Genomic DNA, 22972 nt, shown 5'->3' with positions numbered 1-22972 from the left:
TTATTCTATGTTTGTGTTTTATTTTCAGTGCAGTTTTTGCTCGTCTTCCGCATGATGTTTGTCAATAAGCACAATCAAGAGATTTCCTTTGCTTATCATCTGCAATCTCTCCCCTGTTTGTACAGAACAGGGAAATGCATGCGGAGATTGCACACCGATAATCAAAGATGGGTGAAATGTATTGTTGATACATCAGATAAATTAATGAATCTCTTGTACAAGATCAACCAAAACCAATAAGAAATGTTGTATCTGTAGGTATGGGAAATAATCGCAGTTTCTTCTATCAAAATTCAATGCTTACCTTTCTATTACTTTCCCTAATAGCTTTCGAATAACCTACTGAATGTACAAAGGTATTTGTTTCACTTGTCATCCTAATCTGTATCTGATATACATCTTGGGCCAATTCCTTTGTTATTGAATAGACTAGATTACATATTAACATCTTTTTAACCATACAAGAAAATTCAAAAACTTGATTGTAATTCCAGCTGAAGGATTGTTGTTTATTGAACTTTTTCAGTTGTTCAGCGACCTTAGTCTGCATTCTAGGCCATATTTATATATCCCGCATTTGATAATTCTTTTGGGAAGAAGATTGAAATTTGAAGTGTATGGATGTTCAATGGTCCAGAGTCATTTCACATTTTCGCGGTTTGAAAATAAGTGGGAACATTGGACTCTTAAGCAAATTCGGTGTCCGGGTACAAATAATTTTTTGCAATGTTTGCTGTCATACTATTATTTGTGATTTGAAGATGCAGGTCCATGTGAGAAAACAAAGCTGCTATTCTTAGCAAAAGAAAACTAAGATGAATATCTTCTTTCCGTTAATCTACCTAGAGATGGGGGTTTCATTATTGCTTGTTGCATGCATTTGTCATTATCAAGTGAATTGGTCAAACCAGAAAACGCATTAGCAATATGATATATATGGAAATATAAATGACTTAAGACGAGTTATTAAGCAGCTGAGGTACTTGATCTGACCCTAACAAATATAGGTGACGCGAGATAACTCTTCTTTTCTGGAATGATGAATTCTCTCGTAAGTCTGAACCTTTAGGACTCTTGTCTGAACATTATGTTTGGAAAGTGAATAATTGAGCAATGTTGACAACATAGGTTGCCATTGGGAACAAGAGAAAATGGGTTTTCTGGACTCACTAAAGACCACGCAGTGCCCAAAAAAGAGCAAAGGAAAAGGGCAAAGACCGGTGACCAGTGAACGAATTCTCTGAAAATGACTGCCAATAAATTGGTAAACTCTGATTTGGGGAGGTTACTTTGTTCCTACTGTGGTCCTGATTTTTTTTTATTTTTTTTTGCTTTTGTCACTAAGTTGGTTATGGTTCGCTATATGTTGCAGATGCATGATGTCCTTGTTATGATTGTTTGCGAGAGTCCACAGCATGAGGGATTTTCAAAGTGACAGCTATATATTCCTGCCAAACAATAATTCTGGGTGATATGATGAGTCTGCTTGAGAGTCAAATTTGGTAGTTACTTTAGGTTGCTTTCTCAATTCTTTAGGGGAGGTACTAGCTAAAGTTACAATTGTTTGATTATTTGGTTTTAAGATTGTTTAGCAAACGTTTTTCCTAGTTTTGACAAAGTAAGTCCTTTCCACAAATTTACTCATGAACCCAAAAGCTTACTATAAACAAACGACTGTAATATTGTTTTACTTTCTGGAGGATAGGTGACACAGAGCGTAACTTGATAGTTAGTCTCTAACTAATTTGCACCTTAAGTTGTGTGTAAGAGTCTATAATGACCGTAGTATTGAATCATTGAATATACGACCGTGTGTTGGTGAAAGGATTCTCGTATACAAACCAAGAGACAGATAACATGCATGATGGTATCTAAAGTGCCTAGCATCAAAGCCATTTGACAAGTATCGCATGCTTCCCATGCACGTGCGCATTATTTGCCTTGTTACTTCCGTGGAAAATGCCAAATTCCTATAACCAATTCTGTTTATACATTCATATGATACAATGCAACTACATTGACTTAATTATTAGGCTTTTGAGTAACAAGATCAAAATACAGTTTACGGAGAATGAGGGTAATCTCTGATGAAGCATCTCTAACCTAAATTTTTTTTGTAGGCCCAAATGCACCATAGCATGAATTGGGAAAGGAGACGCCTACTGAAAACTATCATATCATCCGGTTACACAATGACTTACGCAAATCTACATGGTTAGATAGTATCATGTCAACCTAATGCAAAAGTTACAAACTAAAATAAGATTAACAAGTTCTTATTGATAACCATATTCTATAATTAAGCATATCTCAATAATATGAAGGTCGTAGTCTCGTTAGATAGGTTCTTTCTTTTTTGTCTCTTTCCATTCCTACTTGGCAATTTTCCTCATAGGAAAGGTCTAGGGATGAAGGGTTAAATATAAGCTTAAAACATGATGCACAAGTTAAAGATAGAGAGATTAATTAAGAAGAGGAAGAATAGTTCACATGTGATATAACAGAGCTAAAAAGTGAGTAGCAGTTGAGTAACAGCTATAAAAATTTGTTTTCTATACATTTAGGGGCAAAATGTCAAAAGGACTAGTACTTGTGTTTGTGCAATGGTGTGAACTGAAACAGGGAAATTCAGAAAGTAGGAACAGCAGGAAATTTCGCAAAAACTTGTCTTGGTCATCCTCATGTACTACTACAGTGTCTAAATACATATAAAAAAAATGGGTGTCAGTTTAAGACACCCAACAACTCCTTTGAAAGAACCTATGCTGCCTTGGTGAAGTTTCAGTCACAGAGTTATGAAGGTCGTAGTTCAGCAGAGTGGGCCACTCCTCTCCACGTATCCCTTGCTTTCTGGTCTATTTTCTTCTTGAGTGGTCAAAATCTTTAGTTAACCACCATTATAATTGATCAAGATTTGTCTCTACAACGGGTCAATAATAAAGGTCCGCCCTTAATGTTTTTTGTCAAATATCAAATGCTGTTGTGATCGATTATACCTTTACGTTTTATAACATTATTCTTTCATAATAATATAGGATGCCGTAGTCATATTTACAGTTGAAGTAACATTAATTGAGTAAACTCTTGAGTTGGCTCCTCAAATAATCAAATTGTAAGCGTCCATCATCTTAATCATTTAAAGTAAATAATGTTTTGTAAAATTAAGAATTAAATAAAAAAATTTCAAAGTAGGAGGCTAAAGTGTCTATTTTAAGGATTAATATGATGGTTGATTCAACAATTATTCACTAATCACTAATCATGGCTTGCTAATTTGATGCATCTGTCAGATAGGCTCAGGAAGCAACTTACACTCTGTATGATTTATTAGGTATGTATAGATAAGAATAATGTTATTAGAGTAGCATCCAATTTTAGATTGGCATTTCATTTCATTGAGTTCTTATTGAGAACTATATGAGATATAAAAAACGTAACAACACTGAAACAAATAAATGTTGTTAAGGGATGTTAAGAGACAATACCAAAAAAATATGGGCTTCACCAACATTAGAAAAACCTAACCCAACTCTTTTACATGGACCAACCAAATTGATACCCTGTTAATTCATTCCACTATGTTCTCATCAATTTGTAAGGAAGAATATAATGCTTGTAAGTATGGCTCTCTTTGGACTTCTAATTGGATTGAGTTCTTGAACTCCAATTCTGGATTAAGTTGTGGTGTTTTTTGGTCCATGAAATTAAACGAATCATATATTGTAATTATAATGTGACTTACCAGCAGTACTGGGCCTAGGGGAGTGGATGTAAGCCAAGTTTATATGTTATTTCTTTCACTTCTAACAGTAATGTTGCATCACCTTTTCTACCTACAATGGATATGCATATCAAGATGAATGCAACGGCATTTCATTTTAAGTCGAAAAGCTAATCATGCAAGTTCGAAATATGGACCACTTAGAAGAAGCAAATTGCGTATACATAGTATACTGATCTCACTCAGCATCTTATGGAGCCCATCTCTGGCTTCGGAAATTTCTATCTCTATCATTACTATCTTACTCAAAGACAACACCTTTTCTATCATGAAAATAGTGTCTCCACAATGATCGAATAAAACTGGGAAGAAAACAGATCACCGTAGTCTACTTGTTTCTTCTGTAAAATATGTAGCCATAATTTTACTCACAAACCTATATATAATAGTTATACATAATAGCAGAAAGTACATGTTTACTGGCAAAAGCTAAAATACTTAGCGAAAATACACAACTACATCCCTAATATTAAGGGTTGAGGCCCATAAATCACAAGTTGTACCTTGTCCTATCCTCCCACATCTCAGACAATGAAGCTGACACCTTGTACTCCGTAGTTTCTACGTTGAAGCCTGCTTCAGACCAGTTTGTTTTCTTAAACCCTCTCTCAAGCACAAAGCAGCCTTAGGAAGAGTTTATCTCAACTTATGAAAATATGTTAATACGTAAGTAATAGAAGTAGTAATATTTGCCTTACACGAGAATGAAAATTTTAAATAAAAGTGTAATAATATTTAAGTTATAAAGATAAATAATTTTTTCACACTTGAAGTTAAAAAAGTTATATAAATTATATTACTGTTTAAATTATAAAATAAATATTACATAATAAAAAGGAGGTAAAAACTTTATATAAAAGTGTATTAATTTATGAATTCTGTGGATAAATATGTAATCATAAAAAATTGAAATTTTACATAATATAAATTAATAATTAAATAATATAACATATCTATATTGCATAACTGAAATTATTTTAAAAGCATATCAATATAGATATTAAAAAATAACATTTTTACTTTCTATAAATTAGTTATATAAAAATAATTTCTACTATATACAATCTGCATGATTATCAACGGATGGCCTTGGCTACTCTAACATGAATTATATTCTAATATTAGTCCATTAAATTTCTAATATATTGGTACGCATAATTTTTTAAAGTTCTTGTCTACATTAAATTACTCTTTTTGGTACCACTTTAGTCTTTTATAAATATTAATATGATAAATTTTAGATTTGTTTAAAGATTTAATTTATGATTAAGTTAAACCCTTTTTTCAAACACTTTTAAGAATTAATACAATGACATTTAGATGTTTTTATGAACTAGTTTGTTGATAAATTAAAAGACTAATTTTTTTTAAAAAGATTAATGCAACAACAGTTTAAATCATTAAAGACTAATTTAGTGGTTCAAATCATTAAATATCAAGTCAATAATATCTTCTTTTTTTTTACCCCCTCTCAAACAAAATTAGCGAGGCCAGCCCTTGGGGAAGTGAAAATGGAGGTTGAATTCACATAGAATGTTTGTAAGAAGTGGTTCTCCGTACGATGCTTCCCCACAAACCCACCATTCTGTTGTGTCCTACGAGTTACGATGATTTACAAAATTATCTGTCTTGATTATTTAACCAAAGTACCAAATGAAGTACAAGGAATGGAATCCTTGTTAGATACATATACTTGGTCAACATATATCATCAATTACGCTTCTTGTTAAAAATTAATGAGAGGCAAACTAAGAAATAAACAAGTTTTCACAGTGGCTGTTTTTGTTTCCATATGGGAACACGTACACTTCAAATTTCTCACAGCCTTTTCCTTTTGGATTTGGAACTCATCCAAAAGCAATAAAACGAACTAGGCAATTATGGTCCTTGTAAATTCTTTGCATCTATAATTGTGACCATTTACAATGCACACTGAGAGACAGAAACGAGACAGGATGGCAAGATAAGATTTTTGTACTGCTCTAGAAACTTATTTTGAACTTTTGTTCTTAGTTATTCGTTGTTTCCAACATGAGATTTCTTGCAAATTATCCCAGATACATTGGTAAGAAATTGTTTCAAAAACAAAGAAGAGCAACTTGGGGATAGAATCAACCGCAAACACACGCAGATCAGGTGCTTATAAACTTATTTATTTTGTAGTATTTTTAAAAAAAATTAAAGATTTTTTTAAATTATCAATTTTTTAAACATGTTCCTTAAACTATTAATATTAATAATCATCCTCTCTTAATATTATACTCATATTTTGGCCAACACCACCTTTCAGATGCAAATTACTTTACTGACCCAAGTTTCATATACTGCTGACCTAGAGATGAGGCTATTGAATGCATGTTTGGTTTAGATTAATTTTAGAAAAATAATAACATTTTTTTATTTTTCTTAAGAAATTAATAAAAATAATTAATTAATTCTTGAAAGAAAACTAAATTAAATATGCAATAAGTTTGTAATTTAACTAATCGAGCGTCAACTTTGATCAACCAAACTATAAATGACTTGGACAATCCAAACACATATGTTGAAAAAGCTTCCACATAACATCTAGCAAACAAGACAAAAACTCATTTTCAAATGGATAAAGATAACTCTCACAGATCATTATAAATACCTATTAGCTAATCACCACCTCCTCCTATTAATATATGTGCATCAGTGGTGAAAGACGTCTTTTCTTTCTTTGTATTAAACATAAATTTATTATTAACTTAAATACCAAAGTGTTTTGTTTTAATTTCTAGGTCTTTCTCTACATAAAAGACCTCTCTTTAATCGGTGTTCTAATATTTCTAAATTGGTGACGAAACCTCTCCTTTGATAGAGGGTGAAATATCTTATTTGCTCCCCCAATATACTTTTTAATTTAGATTCTTTGCGGTCAATTCTTCATCAGTCCCTCTATAGCAAAAAGCAACTAATCATATGCTAACATGTCTTATTTAATTTTTCAATCACAATTTTGTTTTATTTTTACCAATCTTAACCATTCAATATAAAAATTAAGTTGCAAGATTTCTCTGAAAAGAAGATGGAGAGATTTCTGTTGGAGAGGATCATTTGCATACTTTTTACATCCATAGTGAAAGGTATTCACTTCTTTTTGTTTTGAAAATTTTTGGTCGTTATTCTACTATCAATTTGAAAATTTTTGGTCGTTATTCTACTATCAATTTGGGTGCCCAAAATTTTCATTTATTTTGTAAGCCCCTTTTACATAGTGGATTACAACCACCAAGTCCAATGGACTTGGATTCCTTGCAATATATTGGCCCTACAATCATGATCCCTGGTCTCAATATGTTGACCATTTTTTGTTGTTGCTTTTTTAATAAAACAGGTGGAGAATTGAAGATACAGTAAACGGTTTAGCAAGTCATAAGAGGTGACCCGCTACAGCGAAACATGGGATATGTGAAAGCTTTTGCATCGGAGGCAAAGCTGTTATGCCAGCAGCATCATAATTGCTTTTCCTGCCAACCAAAAAAAGAAACAGAAAATCACAGCCTTAGCACAGCGTTCCATTTAGATGATGATGATGATGGAACATTTAGAGTTATATCGGTTTAATTGGTGCAACAACCCCAAGCATAATGACCATTATTATTGCTGATATAATCTAGTTGTTATGGGATTACTTTTTCATTGGTCAAACACAACAAATAAAATAGGTGTTTTCTGCGGATGGTTCCCAAGTGTTCTTTTCAATCTATGGAATTTGGTAATGTCCCTCCCTTTTTTCAAGTTGAAACCCCGTTATTTCTCAATGTTATAAATGGATAATTTCAACCCCGTGATTTGCAATGACTTCATTTTGTTTTAGGGTTTTGATTTCGCGTTTCATCACTACTAATTATACTTTTTATGTTAATTTGACATTTATTAATTTTTTAATCGGGAACCGAAACATATATTACAATTAGAACCCGTTATTCTATCCTACTAGAGTAATATAATTACTGTTCCAAGAATATAACTGAGTTAGATGAGAAAATAAATGATAACAATTATCTTTCTAAAATATTTTTAATTTATTTTATTTCTTCTCTTATTTTTATCATCTCTATTTTTATATGTTTTTAAAAATATAATAAAAAATTTAAAAATATATTAATTTTTTTTTTAAAAAAATAATATTTTCAATTGTTTATATATTTTTTTTATAAATTTAAAATAAATAATTAAAACAAAGTAAATAAAATAAAATTTAATTTCGTAAATATAAAAAAAAGTAATTTTATTATTTTTTATATTCATATCATATTTTTTTATTAAAATTATATCAAATATTAAATATGAAAAAAAATTATCATTCTTTTATCATATGTTACTCTTATTCTATTTTTATCTTATCTTATCTTGATTGCCAAACGTACCTTTATTTGCTTTTCAGCTAACTTAAATCAAAACTGCATAAAATTTTCTTCTTCCCTCGCATGCATACAGCTAAAATGTGTAATAGGATAAAAGGATAGTGAAAAAAAAAATGACTTACAAAGCTGCATCTTAAAAATTTGTGCTCTTGGATGAAGATTAATTTTTATATATTACCTTTAGAAATAATATGTATAAAAATATGATATTTTTTTAAAAATTATAAATATAAAGTTTAAAAATTATCAATGACAATTTTTGGTCTAGGTACAAAATTTTAGAAATAAAAGAACGTAAAAAATGTAATTTAAAGAAAATTTGTATAAGAAATTTAAAGTTACATATCTTTAATTTATATTATTTTAAAATATTTGTTTAGATAGAATAATTAATTTTTTAATTTAAAGTTATTTAACTTAAAAGTTATTTAACAGAATTGGGCTTATGCTTTATCTTTGAGTCAAATAATCAAAATTCTAACGTGAGGAATGACGATTAAAAGTTATTTAACTTACATTTTGATCCAAATTGGTAAACCCAGATATAGTTTGAAATATGATTTATGTATAAAGAATAGAATATCTCATAACTTTATATTACGACAAAAAAATGCACATAATTTTTATTGGGAGCTGCAATTGATTAAAAATGAAGCAAAGCTATTTTTATTAAAAAATGTATTCAAAATTATTGAGGATGTGTTAAACATTTAGAGTAAGAACTTTATCGTATTGTTTTTTTATTTAAATAAAATGTCTTTCAGCTTGTAGTTTTTTTTATAAATAAATGACATATTTATATTTAAATATTAATTTTATGCAAATATTACAAATAATCATGAACTGTATATAATTAAGTCATATGGTCACTCTGTTAGTTAAAATAATAGAAATATAAATTATTAGGAATTTAATATTTCAATGACTAAACAACTAATTATCATTTTTAAAAAAATTAATAAAAAATAACATTAGGATATTAATATGAAGTGATCATCTGCATCATATACGTTAATACGAAGAGGATGTTTTTAATCAGTACTCTCCATTTTTTATGTTTTGTTATTTTAACATTTTAATTTTATCTCAAAAGTTTTGTTATTTTGTATTTTCAAGATTTATTTAATTTTCTTTTTCATCTGTGCTCATATTTAATGATCATGGATGGATTTTAATTTAACTAATCATCTCATTTTTCTTACCTTTTTCTTCTTTTACCATTATATGAAGATATTTTAATCAAAATTTCCTCGTCTATTATATTAATTAAAACCTTCTTAATATGTACAAAACTTTAAACAACAACTAAGGAATAAAAGGAATGATAGTGTAATTTTATAATAAACATTTTTTAAGGGAGTGTTATTCTTCGATTAAAATCATAGTTTCATTTTAATAATTAAATACGTAATCAATCGAGATGCTCATTATTCATTAATATTAAAAAATTTAACGATGAATAACTTTAAAAGTATAAGGGTTTTTATAACAGATTCAATTACAATTATCCCATATATTAACCCATGATCTTGCTTAGAATAACAAAATCATAATTGTGCACATTACTCCTGTGTTAATAAAAAACACATGAATTGAGATTATGCTTAATTTAAAAATAACAATTAAAGGTTTAACTTGCGCTTTGATCAAAATTGGTAAAGTCAAATAAAAATTTAAAAAATGATTTGTGTAAAAGAAAAAAAAAAGGAAAATCTCATAATTATTGATTACCAAAAAAACAAAAAATAAAAAATTGTGTACAAGTACTATTGAGAGCTGAATCAATAAAAATGAAGAAAAACAATTTATTAAAATTTGATATTTAAAAGTTTTATCTCACATTCAAATACTTAAATGACTGGGTGTTTAAATTTGTAAACTGACTTTATGTAATATAAAATGTAACGTAATATTATGAATTGAATGTTTTTGCAGTGTATAATATTTGAGTATAATGAAGTTATATGGCGGCTCAATTAGGTTAAAATGAATAGAAATGTAAATTTTTTAGAATTTAATATTTCAAAGACTAAACACCTAATTATCATTTTTTATAAAATTTATAAAAACGACATTAGTGTACTAATATGAAGTGATCATTTATATTCATGCATTAATGTGAAGTGCATTTCTTTAATTAGTATTTCCGCTGTTCATCATGTTTTTTTATTTTAATGTTTTAGTTGGGTTAGAAAAGTTTTGTTATTTTATATTTTCAATACTTATTTGTTTTTTTCACTTGTACCTTTATTGATTGTGGATGAATAGTCATCTCATACTATCACTCACTTTTTCTTCACTCTTAACATTCAATGAAGATATTTTAGTTAATCCTTTCGCACTTACTATATTCTTAATTTATGTGCAAAAACCTTGAACAAGAATGAATGGAGAGAATAGTATAATAATTTTTTAATGAATCTTTTTTTAAAAAAGAAGTGGCATTGTCTAATTAAAATTAAAATTTTATTTTAATAGTTGAATACACAAGAAAAATTATAATGATTTTTATAACCGATTCAATTACAATTCTCTCAGATTTTAACCCATGGTTTAGCCTAAAATAACAAAATCATGATTATGCACATTAATCCTATGTTAATAAAAGGACATGGGTGGGAGATGGGGAAAGGATCTTTAGGATCATCTTCACACGTCAAGGATTTTGGCATAGAATTGAAATTGTGCTTGGTTTTTTAATGAGATGACTAAAATTTTAATGTGAACAATAATAATTAATTAAGGTTTTATTTAAGAGATAATTTTAAAAGAGAAAGAGAATGATAAAGTTTGTTTTATAAAAATTTGTCTTTGATTTTTAAAAAAATTAATGTGAGTTTTTATAAACTCTAGTTTATACTTTAGTTTTTTTAATTAATTCTCATTCTTCTTTCTTTTTTCTCTCCTTGCTTATCTTTACTGTCAAATTTCTAAACAAATTCTAAAGGTTTAACTTGTATTTTGATCAAAATTGATAAACTTATAAAAATAATAATAGAAAATTTCAGTGAAGTACAAAAAAATAAATTTCATTTTATTTAAATATATTAATAGTATAATTTTTTTCATTTTTGCATTCAATCATAAAATGTTATATGAAGAAGAATAATTAATTTTATAATAATTAATAGAAAAATTACATCAATAATATAATTTAATTAGTAGTGCATTAAAAGTTAAAATCTAAAAAATTTAGTTGATTTTGAAAAAAAATTTCCTCGTTTTATTAGAAGGTGTCTCACTTTTTCTTTGGGTGGATATTAACATATGGAGACTGGGATGATTCAATCCTTAAAAGCTACGATCATATGTTGGGAAAATTATGGTTCCAATATCTATCATAAGAAGATAAATAAAAAAATAAAATGATTTCAATAGGAGGTATCGGAAGGAATCAGGATAGAATCTATTCCTTGAAAATTAGCAAATGAATTAACAAAGAGAAAGTCAATGGACTTTGCACCATTACATCACACGACATTGAATCAAACACAAAAGCCTATTAGTCAATATAAATACAATTTTTTTTTCTTTCTACAAAACGAGGGTGGCAAATCACAGCTTCAGAGGCTATAATAATACGAGGATAACGATGAGGATGAGACCTTTTCAAGAGCTTGTAGTACCTCTTTCATTGGGGGCCTTTTCGTTGGAACACTAGACACACAACTATACCCTAACTTGAAGTAAGCCAACAAGGCCTCCTCCTTACCCTCCATGTCAGCACGAATAGCCACGTCAACCATCCGCAAGGCCCGGTTCTTATCCTCAACCAAAAGCCCAGGCCCTTGGCCCACGTCATCCAAAATCACAATCTTCCCCGTGAGAAGCTCAAGAAACATGACCCCGAAAGAGTAGACATCCCACTTGGGGTGAGGCTTCAGGTTCCTGAGCGACTCCGGAGCATGGTAAGGAGATACACCACTTATTGAGCTGGGGCTCGGGCTTGGGCTGGGCCCAAATGTAATATCTTGGAAACTATCTCTTGAGGCGGTGGATCTCTTGCTCCCAAAAATACGCGCTGATCCTCCAGCCTTATAACTAGTATCCCCCGTCACAATTCTCTCGAGCCCGAAGTCTCCAATCTTGGGCTCCATGTCGTTCCCCAACAGAACATTGCTAGGCTTCAAATTTCCATGCACGTGCTTCTTCTCGTGGAGATACGCAAGGCCACGTGCCACCCCTTTCGCTATCTTGAGCCTAATTTCCCACGGTAAATGACTCGGCGAGGAGCCCACCTTCCCTGACAGTCCCAGCACAAAAAATTTTACTTTATCATCGTCACAGAACCATTGACCAAAGATAAAAAGAAATAAAAAAAAAGTTTTTCTTTTCTACATAAAAATGCTCAAAGAACAGTTATTTGGTGTAAAATAATGGCAGGGATATAACTAATAGAGCAGAGGAGGGTTCAACATGAAATGGTCCTATTTTGAGTTTGAATTGATGAGAGGGAGAAACGATGTGAGTATGGTTAATGGGCACGCCTATCGCTATCAGAAAGCCATGGGACGACCCACGGCACTGCGTCTCGACATCGTTGACTAGAGATTCATCATTAAAATAAAGGGTTCGGTTGCAACTACTCCACCGTCAACGTCATACATTATGAGCACGGCGCATTCTAGTGAAAAGAAAGGCAGTGTGCTAACGTGCACAAGAACAATGAAAGAGAGAGGAAGAGAAACTTACTGTAACGAACATTGGCAAGGCAACCATTTGGAACGAAATCATAGATGATGAGTTTCTCGTCAAGTCCCCAATAGAATCCACGAACGCGAACCAGGTTGGGGTGGACCAGTTTAGCTATGACCCGAACCTGGTTTTCGAAGTCCTTGAATCGCTCCACGCCACTCTCCCCGATTCTCCGAACCGCCAACGAAGTTCCATCCTCGAGCACAGCCTTGTACATTATGCTGGAGCCAGTGGCACCCAGTATATACGCCGAAGCCTTAAGAAGCGTTTCCACTTCAAGCTCTCGTTCACCATCAACAGTAACCAAAGTTCCCGTTTTGTCTTGTCCTTGTCTTTGATTTTCGTTGCCCTTCTCGTTTTGCCCCTCATGTGCACCACCTTCTACATCACTGTCAGAAGAGTTTGTTGATTCTGAGAATTCTTCTTCTTCAGCTCTTTTTCTCAGACACGACCACCTCGTAAATCCTCTTGACTCTGAGGTTGAAGATGAACTTTCACTCTTTGCTATGGCTGCTTCGTGTTTTATTTCACTCTCTACGTCCTTCTTTCTCTTCAACCTGTAAACGTACACGAAGATGGTAGCTAAAATTCCAATGCCAACAATATCTCCCACCACGATGCCGATAACCGTTCCTCGTCTGAGACCACTTTGTTTTTGCTTCGAAGATCCATTTGGTGCCATTGGAGAATCAAACGTCTTTGGCATAGCAGCAATTGCAGGAGGAGAAGACGCTTTAGGTTCAGATGACGGCGAAGAAGGAATGGGACACGGATTCTTAGTTGCTTCTCCACATAGATCAGCGTTACCGGTGAAGGACTTGGGATTCTGATTCAACAGCACAGCAGAATCGGGAACCTGGCCGGTGAGGTTATTGAAGGAGATGTCAACAGTGGCATTGCTGGGAATTTTCTCCGCGAATTCCGGTGGAATTTTCCCAAAAAATCTGTTGTAAGAGATGTTCAAGTAAAGCATGATATCACCACCGAAATCTAGAGGCAGAGTCCCGTTCAGCAAGTTCGAAGACAGATCCAAAAACTGCAATCTTCGCAGCCCGCTGGGAAGAAAACCGGACAAGTAATTGTTCTTCAATGATGCAACAGTTAGGTTTTGCATGTTCGACAAATTATCAGGTACTTTTCCCGCCAAGGCATTGTCGGAGAGATTAAGAAACCCAAGATTCCGAAGCTGCGTTAAGGATTCCGGAACCTCCCCTGTAATCAAGTTGTTAGACAGGTTCAGGAACCGAAGCTGGGACGCTTGGGAAAGCGAAGAAGGAAGAGACCCATTGAGAGAGTTGTTAGAAAGGTCGAGAATTTCAAGGTGCTCAATGGAACCCAGATCGGAAGGAATCGAACCCAGAAGCTGAGAATTCGGTAGCGACAACGAAGTCACGCGATTTTGGGTACCATTGGTTTCACCTGCAACGGTTGAACATGAAACTCCCCTCCAGGAACACGGAGTTTCGTCGCTGTAGTTCCAATTTGCAAGCGTGTAAAGAGGGTCGTTCAGCACTGCGTACTTGAAAGAAAGCAACAGAACACCGTCTCTGCTTAAGCCATTGCATTTGTTAACAGTGAGGAGAAGAGCGAACGCAATAATCAGAGGTTGAAAGAGGAGACCAACGCTGTGGTGGCTCATGATTTTACACAGTGATGCAACATTTCTGAGGGTAAGAACGGAGCGAGAAAGAGGGGTAACGGGGATTTATTGTGATGGGACACAGGGCCATGTGGATGGAATAATAATATTAATATAGAGATATGGTGAAATAAACAATATATGAGGGGAACAAGAAAATTGAAGAAAATAAAAGGCTGCAAGACATAAACAGCTCACCAAAAACCCAACCTCTTACAAATATGCTCTGTGCATCTACGCTGCTATAATTTATGGTTGAGCTCGAAATAGTTAATTACTTAATTGCTTGTATTCTCTCTCTTCCTATTGAAAAGTGATGTGGGCAATGGGTATAGCATCTTTTTCTACTGCTACTAGACATGCAGGTGGAGTTGGAAGATTTGTAATGCAACTCTGGGTGATTGACTTCACAAACTCTCTAATGATCGAATTCCTGTGTGAAAAATAATTATTTAATACGACTCTTAAAAGCTTTGTGTGTAAAGAATTGGCCACTTTATTGTAGGTATATGGACAAGCTGTCATTTGTTTTTTTCCACTTTCCTCTTAATTAAGGATGGAAAATCAATAAAATTCTACGGCAAATCGAGCTTCCCCGTCTGTAATTGGATACCATAATTTTCACGAACAGGGAAGGGAAGAGATTGAGAACACACGGGGAAATGTTTTTTAAAAGAGAAACAAAAATAATCACAGTATTTATTTCTTCTATGTAATAATTTATGAATCGGCATAGCATATAGTAGTAGTACCATTATTGAAGAGGGTCCCAAAACGTAATACTACTACCCCGTCGCAACGTCATTATTGGAGAAATTAATTGAAATGAAAAGAAAAATATGATCTGAATTCAATGTTCCCAATTTCCAATTTGACTGGCGGTCACTAATAATCGGGCTGTGCCCTTCCATGTATGAACATGTTAAGGACCAACCCACATTGAATTTCCTTAGCGCGAGAAGATATGGACCCATTAATTGGCAAGGGAGACAATAACTACATAGTACCATATCTAATCACCGTGGTATTCACCTTGTTTTTTCTTATAGTTGTCGATGAACTCAAGTCCACAACCTTGATGAAGTTGGCTCAAAAACAATTCTATAGTACAATTATTCTGTGCAAAAAAGGCGTCCTTATTTTGACGGTGGACAAAAACCAAACGGACCCCTATATCTGTCTGTTTACATCTTTTATGAAACATAAACAGATACTGTAGATTCGCCATTAGATTATTCACAATCACAACGTAGCACCAATCCAAATTTTGTGCAATAGTTTTTGTCTTGCATAGTACAGAGCAGCTATATTTCAGACTTGAGGAACTAAGCATTCAGCATTCAGATCACACATGGAAACGCATGATGATTTGCATCATCATCTTATTTTTTATTTATTAGTTTGGCTCTTTCATTTTTAATATTTGGTGGCAGCTTTACTTACCCCTTATTTAAAAATCTTAAAGGTAAGAAAGTAGGCAATTCCCTTTTTAAAAAATTGATCAAACCCAAGATTCAAAAGGTTCAGTACCTGCTTTATAAAGTGGAAAATTCACTTGGCAAACATGATCCAGGCTAAAGTTTATTTAACTTTTACTTTCTGGCTCTATTAATAGTAAAAGTTGCTTTAATTCCTTTTCATTAAGATCAACCCTTTTATTCTTTGCTAGGGATAAAAGGTTTAAAAGGCTCTTAAAGCATATACATCATCTTGCTTTTCTTTAATACAAATATTCTCTTCCCTCATAAAAATATGCCAAGAGCTACTAGAAAGGAGAAGGTTGGGGCCATGGCTGTTTGAGGAAGATGACCAAAAAAGTAGCTTCAAGAAAGGTTAGACTATGGACGTCCTATGGATGATCTAAGACACACCAAACCAACGGTTAAGATTGTGACTGCATGTTAACTAAAACTTGAGCCCATAATACTCTTACTGAACTTTGAAAGTAACATATGCATATATGCTTAAGCCCAACCAACCCCCATCCAAGCGGGGAAATTTAAAACAAGGACTAGTAAACATTAATACTAGCCAACTCCACAGCAATAGCAAAAGCGAAAACAAAAGATGTAAAAGGGACATGCAAATTACATAATTTTAGAGGTTGATTTAGTGATGTCTATGTCATTGCTTAATTCTTTCATTTAAGACCTTTTGTAGGTGATCTCAAACTTTGTGAAAAGATTCTGCGCCCAATGCCTTTAAGTTGGTGTACAATGATTAAGGGCCAAAAGGAAATTTGACTATTCATTGAGCCAATGTAACACTTTGCTCTGTGGCGCCTAGCAACATTATGCTTGTTTTTATCTTTTCTATTACCAACATTGAACAGAACAGAATGTGGCTGTCCCTTTGAACTCACAAGCCTTTTACAAATTTGCTACCCCCAATAAACGGATCGTGTTTGAAAATTATCCCTTTCTTCTCCAATAAGTTAAACCATGGAATCTTTAAATTTCTTGACATTTTGCTCGGTTGATCATCAACCAAGTATTTTTAACAGATAAGGTACAGAGACAGAGAGAGAAATGGTGAAGACTAATTAGTTAATTTGACTAAGCCAAAGAGAACGAAAATCAATGGGGAAAGTAGGCTGAAAAACTTGTCAACAAAGCTAAGGATCAGTTGAATTGAAGCAATGAATGGGTGGTTTCAGCAGTTGAGCTTCGGTAAGCGGAGTCGACCCCGTGAATGGTAAGGCATGGCATAACTTTGTCCAAAGTCTAACAAATATTAAACAATTTGTCTCATGGGACACTTGGATTCAACACCTTAGTGGCTGCTTCTATACACCAGGCTCATTAAGGTTTGTTTCTCATCACTGGCATTTTGTCTTGTGCTTTGTCTAACGTTAATTCAGATTTGTACAACTTGATCCACACATGCATGCACAATCTAAGTTGAGAATATATGTATATTTTACTTCAGATCATGTTTTAAATAAAAGATACGGGTCATTGGATTATTAAAAAAAAAGAAACACTAATCCCAAATTGTTGTAAGATGTAAAGTGATCTTAGTTTGATTATGAACAACGTTATGGTTAATTAGTTCCAATGACCTAATAATTAAATAATAGTGATAATTTGTAACTCCCAGAATTCCGACACTGATGCTTACACATGAAGCCAGCACATGGTCGACTGGGCGGGCATCGGAATAATGTTAACGACATCTTCACTTCATTAATCACCACCGTGTGATTCATCAATTTTATATTTGGGATTTTACTCAGTTACATGTAATTGTTAAGACTCAAGAATCAATATGCTCCCGAGTGGAATGCTCCTAAAAATAGTATTAGTGTGCCAATAACGACTTCTGCTCTCACAGTATTAGAGAAAATAGTAAATTTGTATTCTTTTCTGAAACTCATATCTACGTTTATTTTTCTTACAAGTTTTTTATGGAGACTAAAAAATTAAAGGTAATTCAAAAAAGTATATTTTTTTAAAAATGCAACTTCTCCTTTCTGTTCTTTGATAAATAGACAAAAATTCAAATGAATACATTTTCTGTTCTTTGATAAACAGACCAAAATTCAAATGAATACAATAATGTGCTATGGCTGATCATGACCCTCACATGCCACAAGTAATTTAAGTTTAATTCAATTTTACTTTTTATCTCTAAAATTTAGATAAGTACTATGGTGAGTTAAAAATCAAGAGGTTATTTTATGCTCGTGAAACAATTATTATTATTATTAATTTTATATTAATAAATAATATAATTCATAATTTATTTTAAAAAATATAAATATTTTTTAATTTCTAAAATATTAAAAAAATCACACCCATCAATTCAAAGAGAGAACAATAATTTTAGTTTCATACTTTTTAAAGTAAATTATGTTATTACATTTTTAAAATTTAACAAATTTCGTGTCTCATTGATTTCTTTTTCTACCTAAAATTTTCAAACTCTCGTGCTCTATTCAAAGTGCTTATAAATTCAATTGATTAGACTGTTTTTTTAAACAAATCTCACCAACCGTAATAAAAAATTTCACCAAAAATAAAATAAAAAGTCAAAATTTTGTATAATTATAAAAATAAATAAACTCAATTAACTCAAAAAATAATTTTTAAGAGACAAAAATCACACACAATCTAAACAGAGGAGCAAAAATAAAATTGAACCAATAATGTACCATCAAATAATTCAAATGCATGCTTTCTAATACTTTTTCATAGGATGCAATAAATTATTCTTTTGCTATATGTAAATGAAATCATGTTATGCTTTATTTGAAATGTTTTTTACGTTATTTTAAATCAACCTAATCAGTCATCAATTTAGTTCAGGATACATATAAAATTATGACTAAACCACCAGATCTTTGAAAGATGATGCACTCTATTGAGAAGCTAAAAATCACCCAGCATGTGTTTGATCCAGCCAACATGTATCCAATGAAATAATTGGAGAATTCAAAGCTATTTTGCTAGCAATATCTCCGCTTTCACGGCCTTAAATTATTTTACAGTCATCCACACATGATCACAATAACCTGCTTGTTTTTGAAACTTGTAAAGGGGGCACTTTTATCGTACAAAATTGGTCATAAAAATGATGGGACGCAAATGCAGGTCTCAGCAAATCAGGAAAAGAGTGTTTTGAATGGGACTCCAACTACACGAATGACCTTGGCCGAGTAGTTACTATACTTTTGTCTACTGATCCCATAATTATTTGAGACTCATTAAAAAGTGACGACTCACAGAATGCAGCTCAAATTACCAATTAATTAATCATTCCTCCTCTGTACAATGTTTGAACATAGCATGCAACAGTGTCTTCAGTCATGCTACTTGCCATGGCGAACGAATCTAGCAGGACTAAACCGCTTAAGATCAACAATGGTGGAATGGCCATCGACTACAAGCTCAGCCAAGGCAGCTCCAGTGGCAGGACCATTGAGAATACCCCAACAATTGTGCCCAGTGGCCACATAACAGCCCTTCACCCCAGGAACCTCTCCTATTACAGGCACCCCATCATCTGTACAAGGCAAGAAGCACGCTTGCTCTGCCTTCACACGTGCCTCTCCTTCCCCTTCCCCAAGATGGCTTGACACAGTCTTAGCCACTCTCTTCAGCATCCCAATCGATTCAGGGTTACCCCTTATCTCCTCAGGATCATTCGGTACCTCTTCCTCCTTCGACATCCCACACACATACACCTCCCCTGAAAATTCAACCAACAAACAACAAAACTCTTAACTCTGCAAATCAAACATCAACCTCTTAATTATATTCCTAATTTTAATTTCCATACCTGTGGGCCGAGGATACACTTCTGGGTCCAGAGGTGTTCCTCGTTTGGACGTATAGTAACTCAGAAACAAAGCATGTGGGGTTATGGCACTGGGCTCTCTGGGCTCCAAAACAACACTATGGGCCTTAAGCCCATAAACTCTAAAAAACGATGACAACAACCTTAACTTACTGGACCAAGGGCCCAATGCTAAAACAACAGCATCAGCGTCCAAAACTTCCCCTCCTTCGAGAACTACCGATCCAACTCTCCCTTCTTCAACATTCAACCGTTCCAACTACGCAATCACGAGCTTCACCCCATGCTTCTCCACGGCTCTATCAATGAGGGTACGAGTGAAGAGCTGCGGGTGGACCTGCGCCGTCGTTTCAAATGTTCCAATGGTTCTGGCACTACGAGCTGGTCCATCCACCCAAGACGGCAAGGTGGAGGAGTTAGCAGCAGAGCCTTCGAATTACGAAACCGTGAGGCTCAGAGTGGTTAGAGCTCTGTAACCGTAGGATTGAGGACCGTTCAGTTCTTGAGAGAGTGAACGGTGGAGATTGAAGCTCGCCCGAGCCAACGCCTCCAACGGCCCTCCGTCGCACCAATCCAGGGCGAGGAAGCCGCCGGCTTTTCCGGAAGCGGCGCATGCCACGTCGGACATCTCGATGAGTGTGACGGCGGCGCCCTTCTTCGCGAGGAAATAAGCGGTGCACACTCCTATCACTCCGCCGCCACAGACAACCACGTGCTTCGACTGTTCCATCGGCGATGATGACTCAACTAACTTCGTAGAAGGGATAGGAATTCTGTGTGGCTGAAATGTGATTAGCGGTTGCTGTGGAAACCCAATCACTTGGTTCATACTGACCCCTTTTTTTAAAAGAAATTATTTTTTCAATCGACACGTGTCTGCTACATTGGTTCTTCACGTTCTGTAATTTACGAATCTTCTATTTTTTTGTTTGGTGCATTATGGGCCATTTCAATAGAACATGTTCATGTTAATAAGTCCAGTCCAGTTAGCCTTACTGGGCCTACGCAATTAATAACTCCTGATGTTTGGGGCGTGGCTTTAGCTCTAAAGTATCTCTTTGACCAAAAACAAAAAAAACTCTTAAGTATCTACATCAAGTTTGAATTCTTGCAGGGTTCATAAGGTCTGTTAACATGGTTGGAGGAACTTATTTCAAAGAGAATAATTTTCAATTTTTTAAAAATAAGTTATTAAGTTTTTGGGATGAGTTAAAATCAAATACATACTATCTACACGGTCTCAATTTTCAGTACACACTACATAAAATTTGTCCCTTTAAACCCTCGTATGGTTCAGTAAGAAAATTAGATAAAACTAATGAACAATAAAATAATCGAACAACAGGTAGTAAAATGACACCTTTTATGATCTTGTAGAATTATTTGAATTTTTTTGTAAACTTAAGAATTTTTAATGTAATAGTTTGATTAATAAAATTTGATGTTTATAAAATAAGTCTTAAGTAGTATTCTTAGGACATTAATTAAGGAAGCAATAAATTATAATTTTTTAATAAAAATTACTTGTGAATGTATTACAAATTACAAGAGTAAATATAATAAATGTTTTTTTAAATAAACAAGTAGTTTTAATTTCTTAACTAGTATTCTAAAAATAGAAAAATTGATTCAATATCACATTTTATCAATCATACTTCGAGCTTCGAGCTAAAGTTGTGAGCACGAGTATTGTTTTTCTTAATTATAAACCTAAAATCGCGACCGTTGTTTTGGTTATGGGCAAGGGCATACAGCCATAGCTTGAGTGTTATTTTCAATAGTAAATTCCTTATCTTAAAATTATGGTTGGGCATGACCTTTTCACTAACTTGATCAACATTTTCATGATATAAATCATATAAATCAAGTAAGAGCTGTTTAATAATTTCAAAAACTCTCTCACTTCAAAAAAAAAAAAAGTTTGATATAAAACTAGATTACTAAAAACTAGTGATGACTTAGTTAGATTTACAACTAAAACTTAATGAAAATTTATCAACGAGAATTTCTCCTAGTTGAATTATATCAATCATATAAATTTTCACATTTTGAGGATAATAATTATCACTTAAAATATGATACATTTTATTCACAAGTGAGGATAAAAATTATAAACAACATTAGAACTCTCATTTGTTGTAGTTTAGAATATACATCAAATAATTTGTGATCATTTATACAAACTAAAGAAGAAGATTCAAAGATTATTCATCTATAAAACATTGATATATCTTATGATAAATGAAAATTCTCCGCAAATAAAGAGAAATAGATAAGAGAAGAAAAATAATATACATGCACGGAGAATGATGATAGTAACCGATAACAGTGAACGATAATGATAAATAATGATAATGAATGACGACACTGAAAAGAAAGTGGCGCACAGGGATGATTCTTTATGCTTTATCCATGGAGAACTTTCAAATTTAGGGTCTTGTAATTTTCAAAATGATCATGAATTAAAATTTTAATATTTTGATAGATGTATTTTTCTCTAGTTTCATTTTACGGGTAACTTCTCATGAAGTTAAATTTCAAAAAAAAAATTCAAAAACTTTTTTTAAGGCTTTATTTAAGAGTTTAAAGGGAGAAAGAAGAAAATAATTTAAAAGATAAGAGAGAAGAAGAGAAAGGAAAAAGAAAAGAGTTAATATAAAACTCTTTATATTAGAGGAACTTAAAAATATAAGATTAGAAAGGTTTTGGAAGGTTTATAAACATTTTTCTCTCATCTAAAAACTCTCTAACATGATTAAACATTACATGAGCCTTCCATTCTTTTTAAAAACTAATTTTCAGACAAAAAATAAAAGAACTTCTAAAAGTTTTTGTACAAATCATAAATTATTTTAATAAATTATGTAAACAGTATTTTTAAATTGTAGAAGAACTTATGTTAGATTATTTTAATAATCCTATTATAGTGACTTATATAACTTATAGCATGACTTTAATTAATGATTTAATGTGATGGTGGTCAAATATAAAATATAGAGTCATTGAGGGTATAATTATAAATACAATTATAAAGAAACCCTTCCCTCTCCCTTCAGATAAAAATAAAAGAGCGGTTACGATATTCTCTATTCTCTATCACTTTCACGGTCTCTAAGTGTGCTCACGTTAATCGCAAGAAAGAAACTTTCTCTCAACCATCCGAGA

At 32.7% G+C, this 22972-nt stretch overlaps 2 protein-coding genes across 3 annotated transcripts; both read right to left on the bottom strand.

Annotated features, from left to right (window-relative positions):
* Positions 1-11592: 11592 nt before the first annotated feature.
* LOC113858282 (probable LRR receptor-like serine/threonine-protein kinase At4g37250) lies at positions 11593-14854 on the bottom strand. Of its 2 annotated transcripts, XM_027490842.1 has the most exons (3): positions 13246-14731; positions 12868-13197; positions 11730-12418 (listed from the first exon to the last, which is right to left on the bottom strand). In XM_027490842.1, the coding sequence occupies exons 1-3, from the start codon at positions 14507-14509 to the stop codon at positions 11739-11741; spliced, it is 2274 nt and encodes a 757-aa protein (XP_027346643.1). In that variant the 5' UTR covers positions 14510-14731; the 3' UTR covers positions 11730-11738. The 2 variants fall into 2 exon arrangements, with proteins under 2 accessions (XP_027346642.1, XP_027346643.1); XM_027490841.1 differs by having other exon boundaries at positions 11593-12418; positions 12868-14854.
* Positions 14855-19027: 4173 nt separating this feature from the next.
* Positions 19028-20673, bottom strand: LOC113858869 (putative oxidoreductase TDA3). Its single transcript, XM_027491654.1, is given in 2 exon segments — positions 19028-19699; positions 19790-20673. Coding segments are annotated over 2 exon segments (1227 nt in total). The 5' UTR covers positions 20637-20673; the 3' UTR covers positions 19028-19319.
* Positions 20674-22972: the final 2299 nt, after the last annotated feature.

This window comes from Abrus precatorius, unplaced genomic scaffold (genome assembly GCF_003935025.1).
Source record: "Abrus precatorius isolate BTA unplaced genomic scaffold, Abrus_2018 Scaffold2, whole genome shotgun sequence".
NCBI classification, from domain to species: Eukaryota; Viridiplantae; Streptophyta; class Magnoliopsida; order Fabales; family Fabaceae; genus Abrus; species Abrus precatorius.
This window is presented reverse-complemented; position numbering and strand designations above follow the sequence as displayed.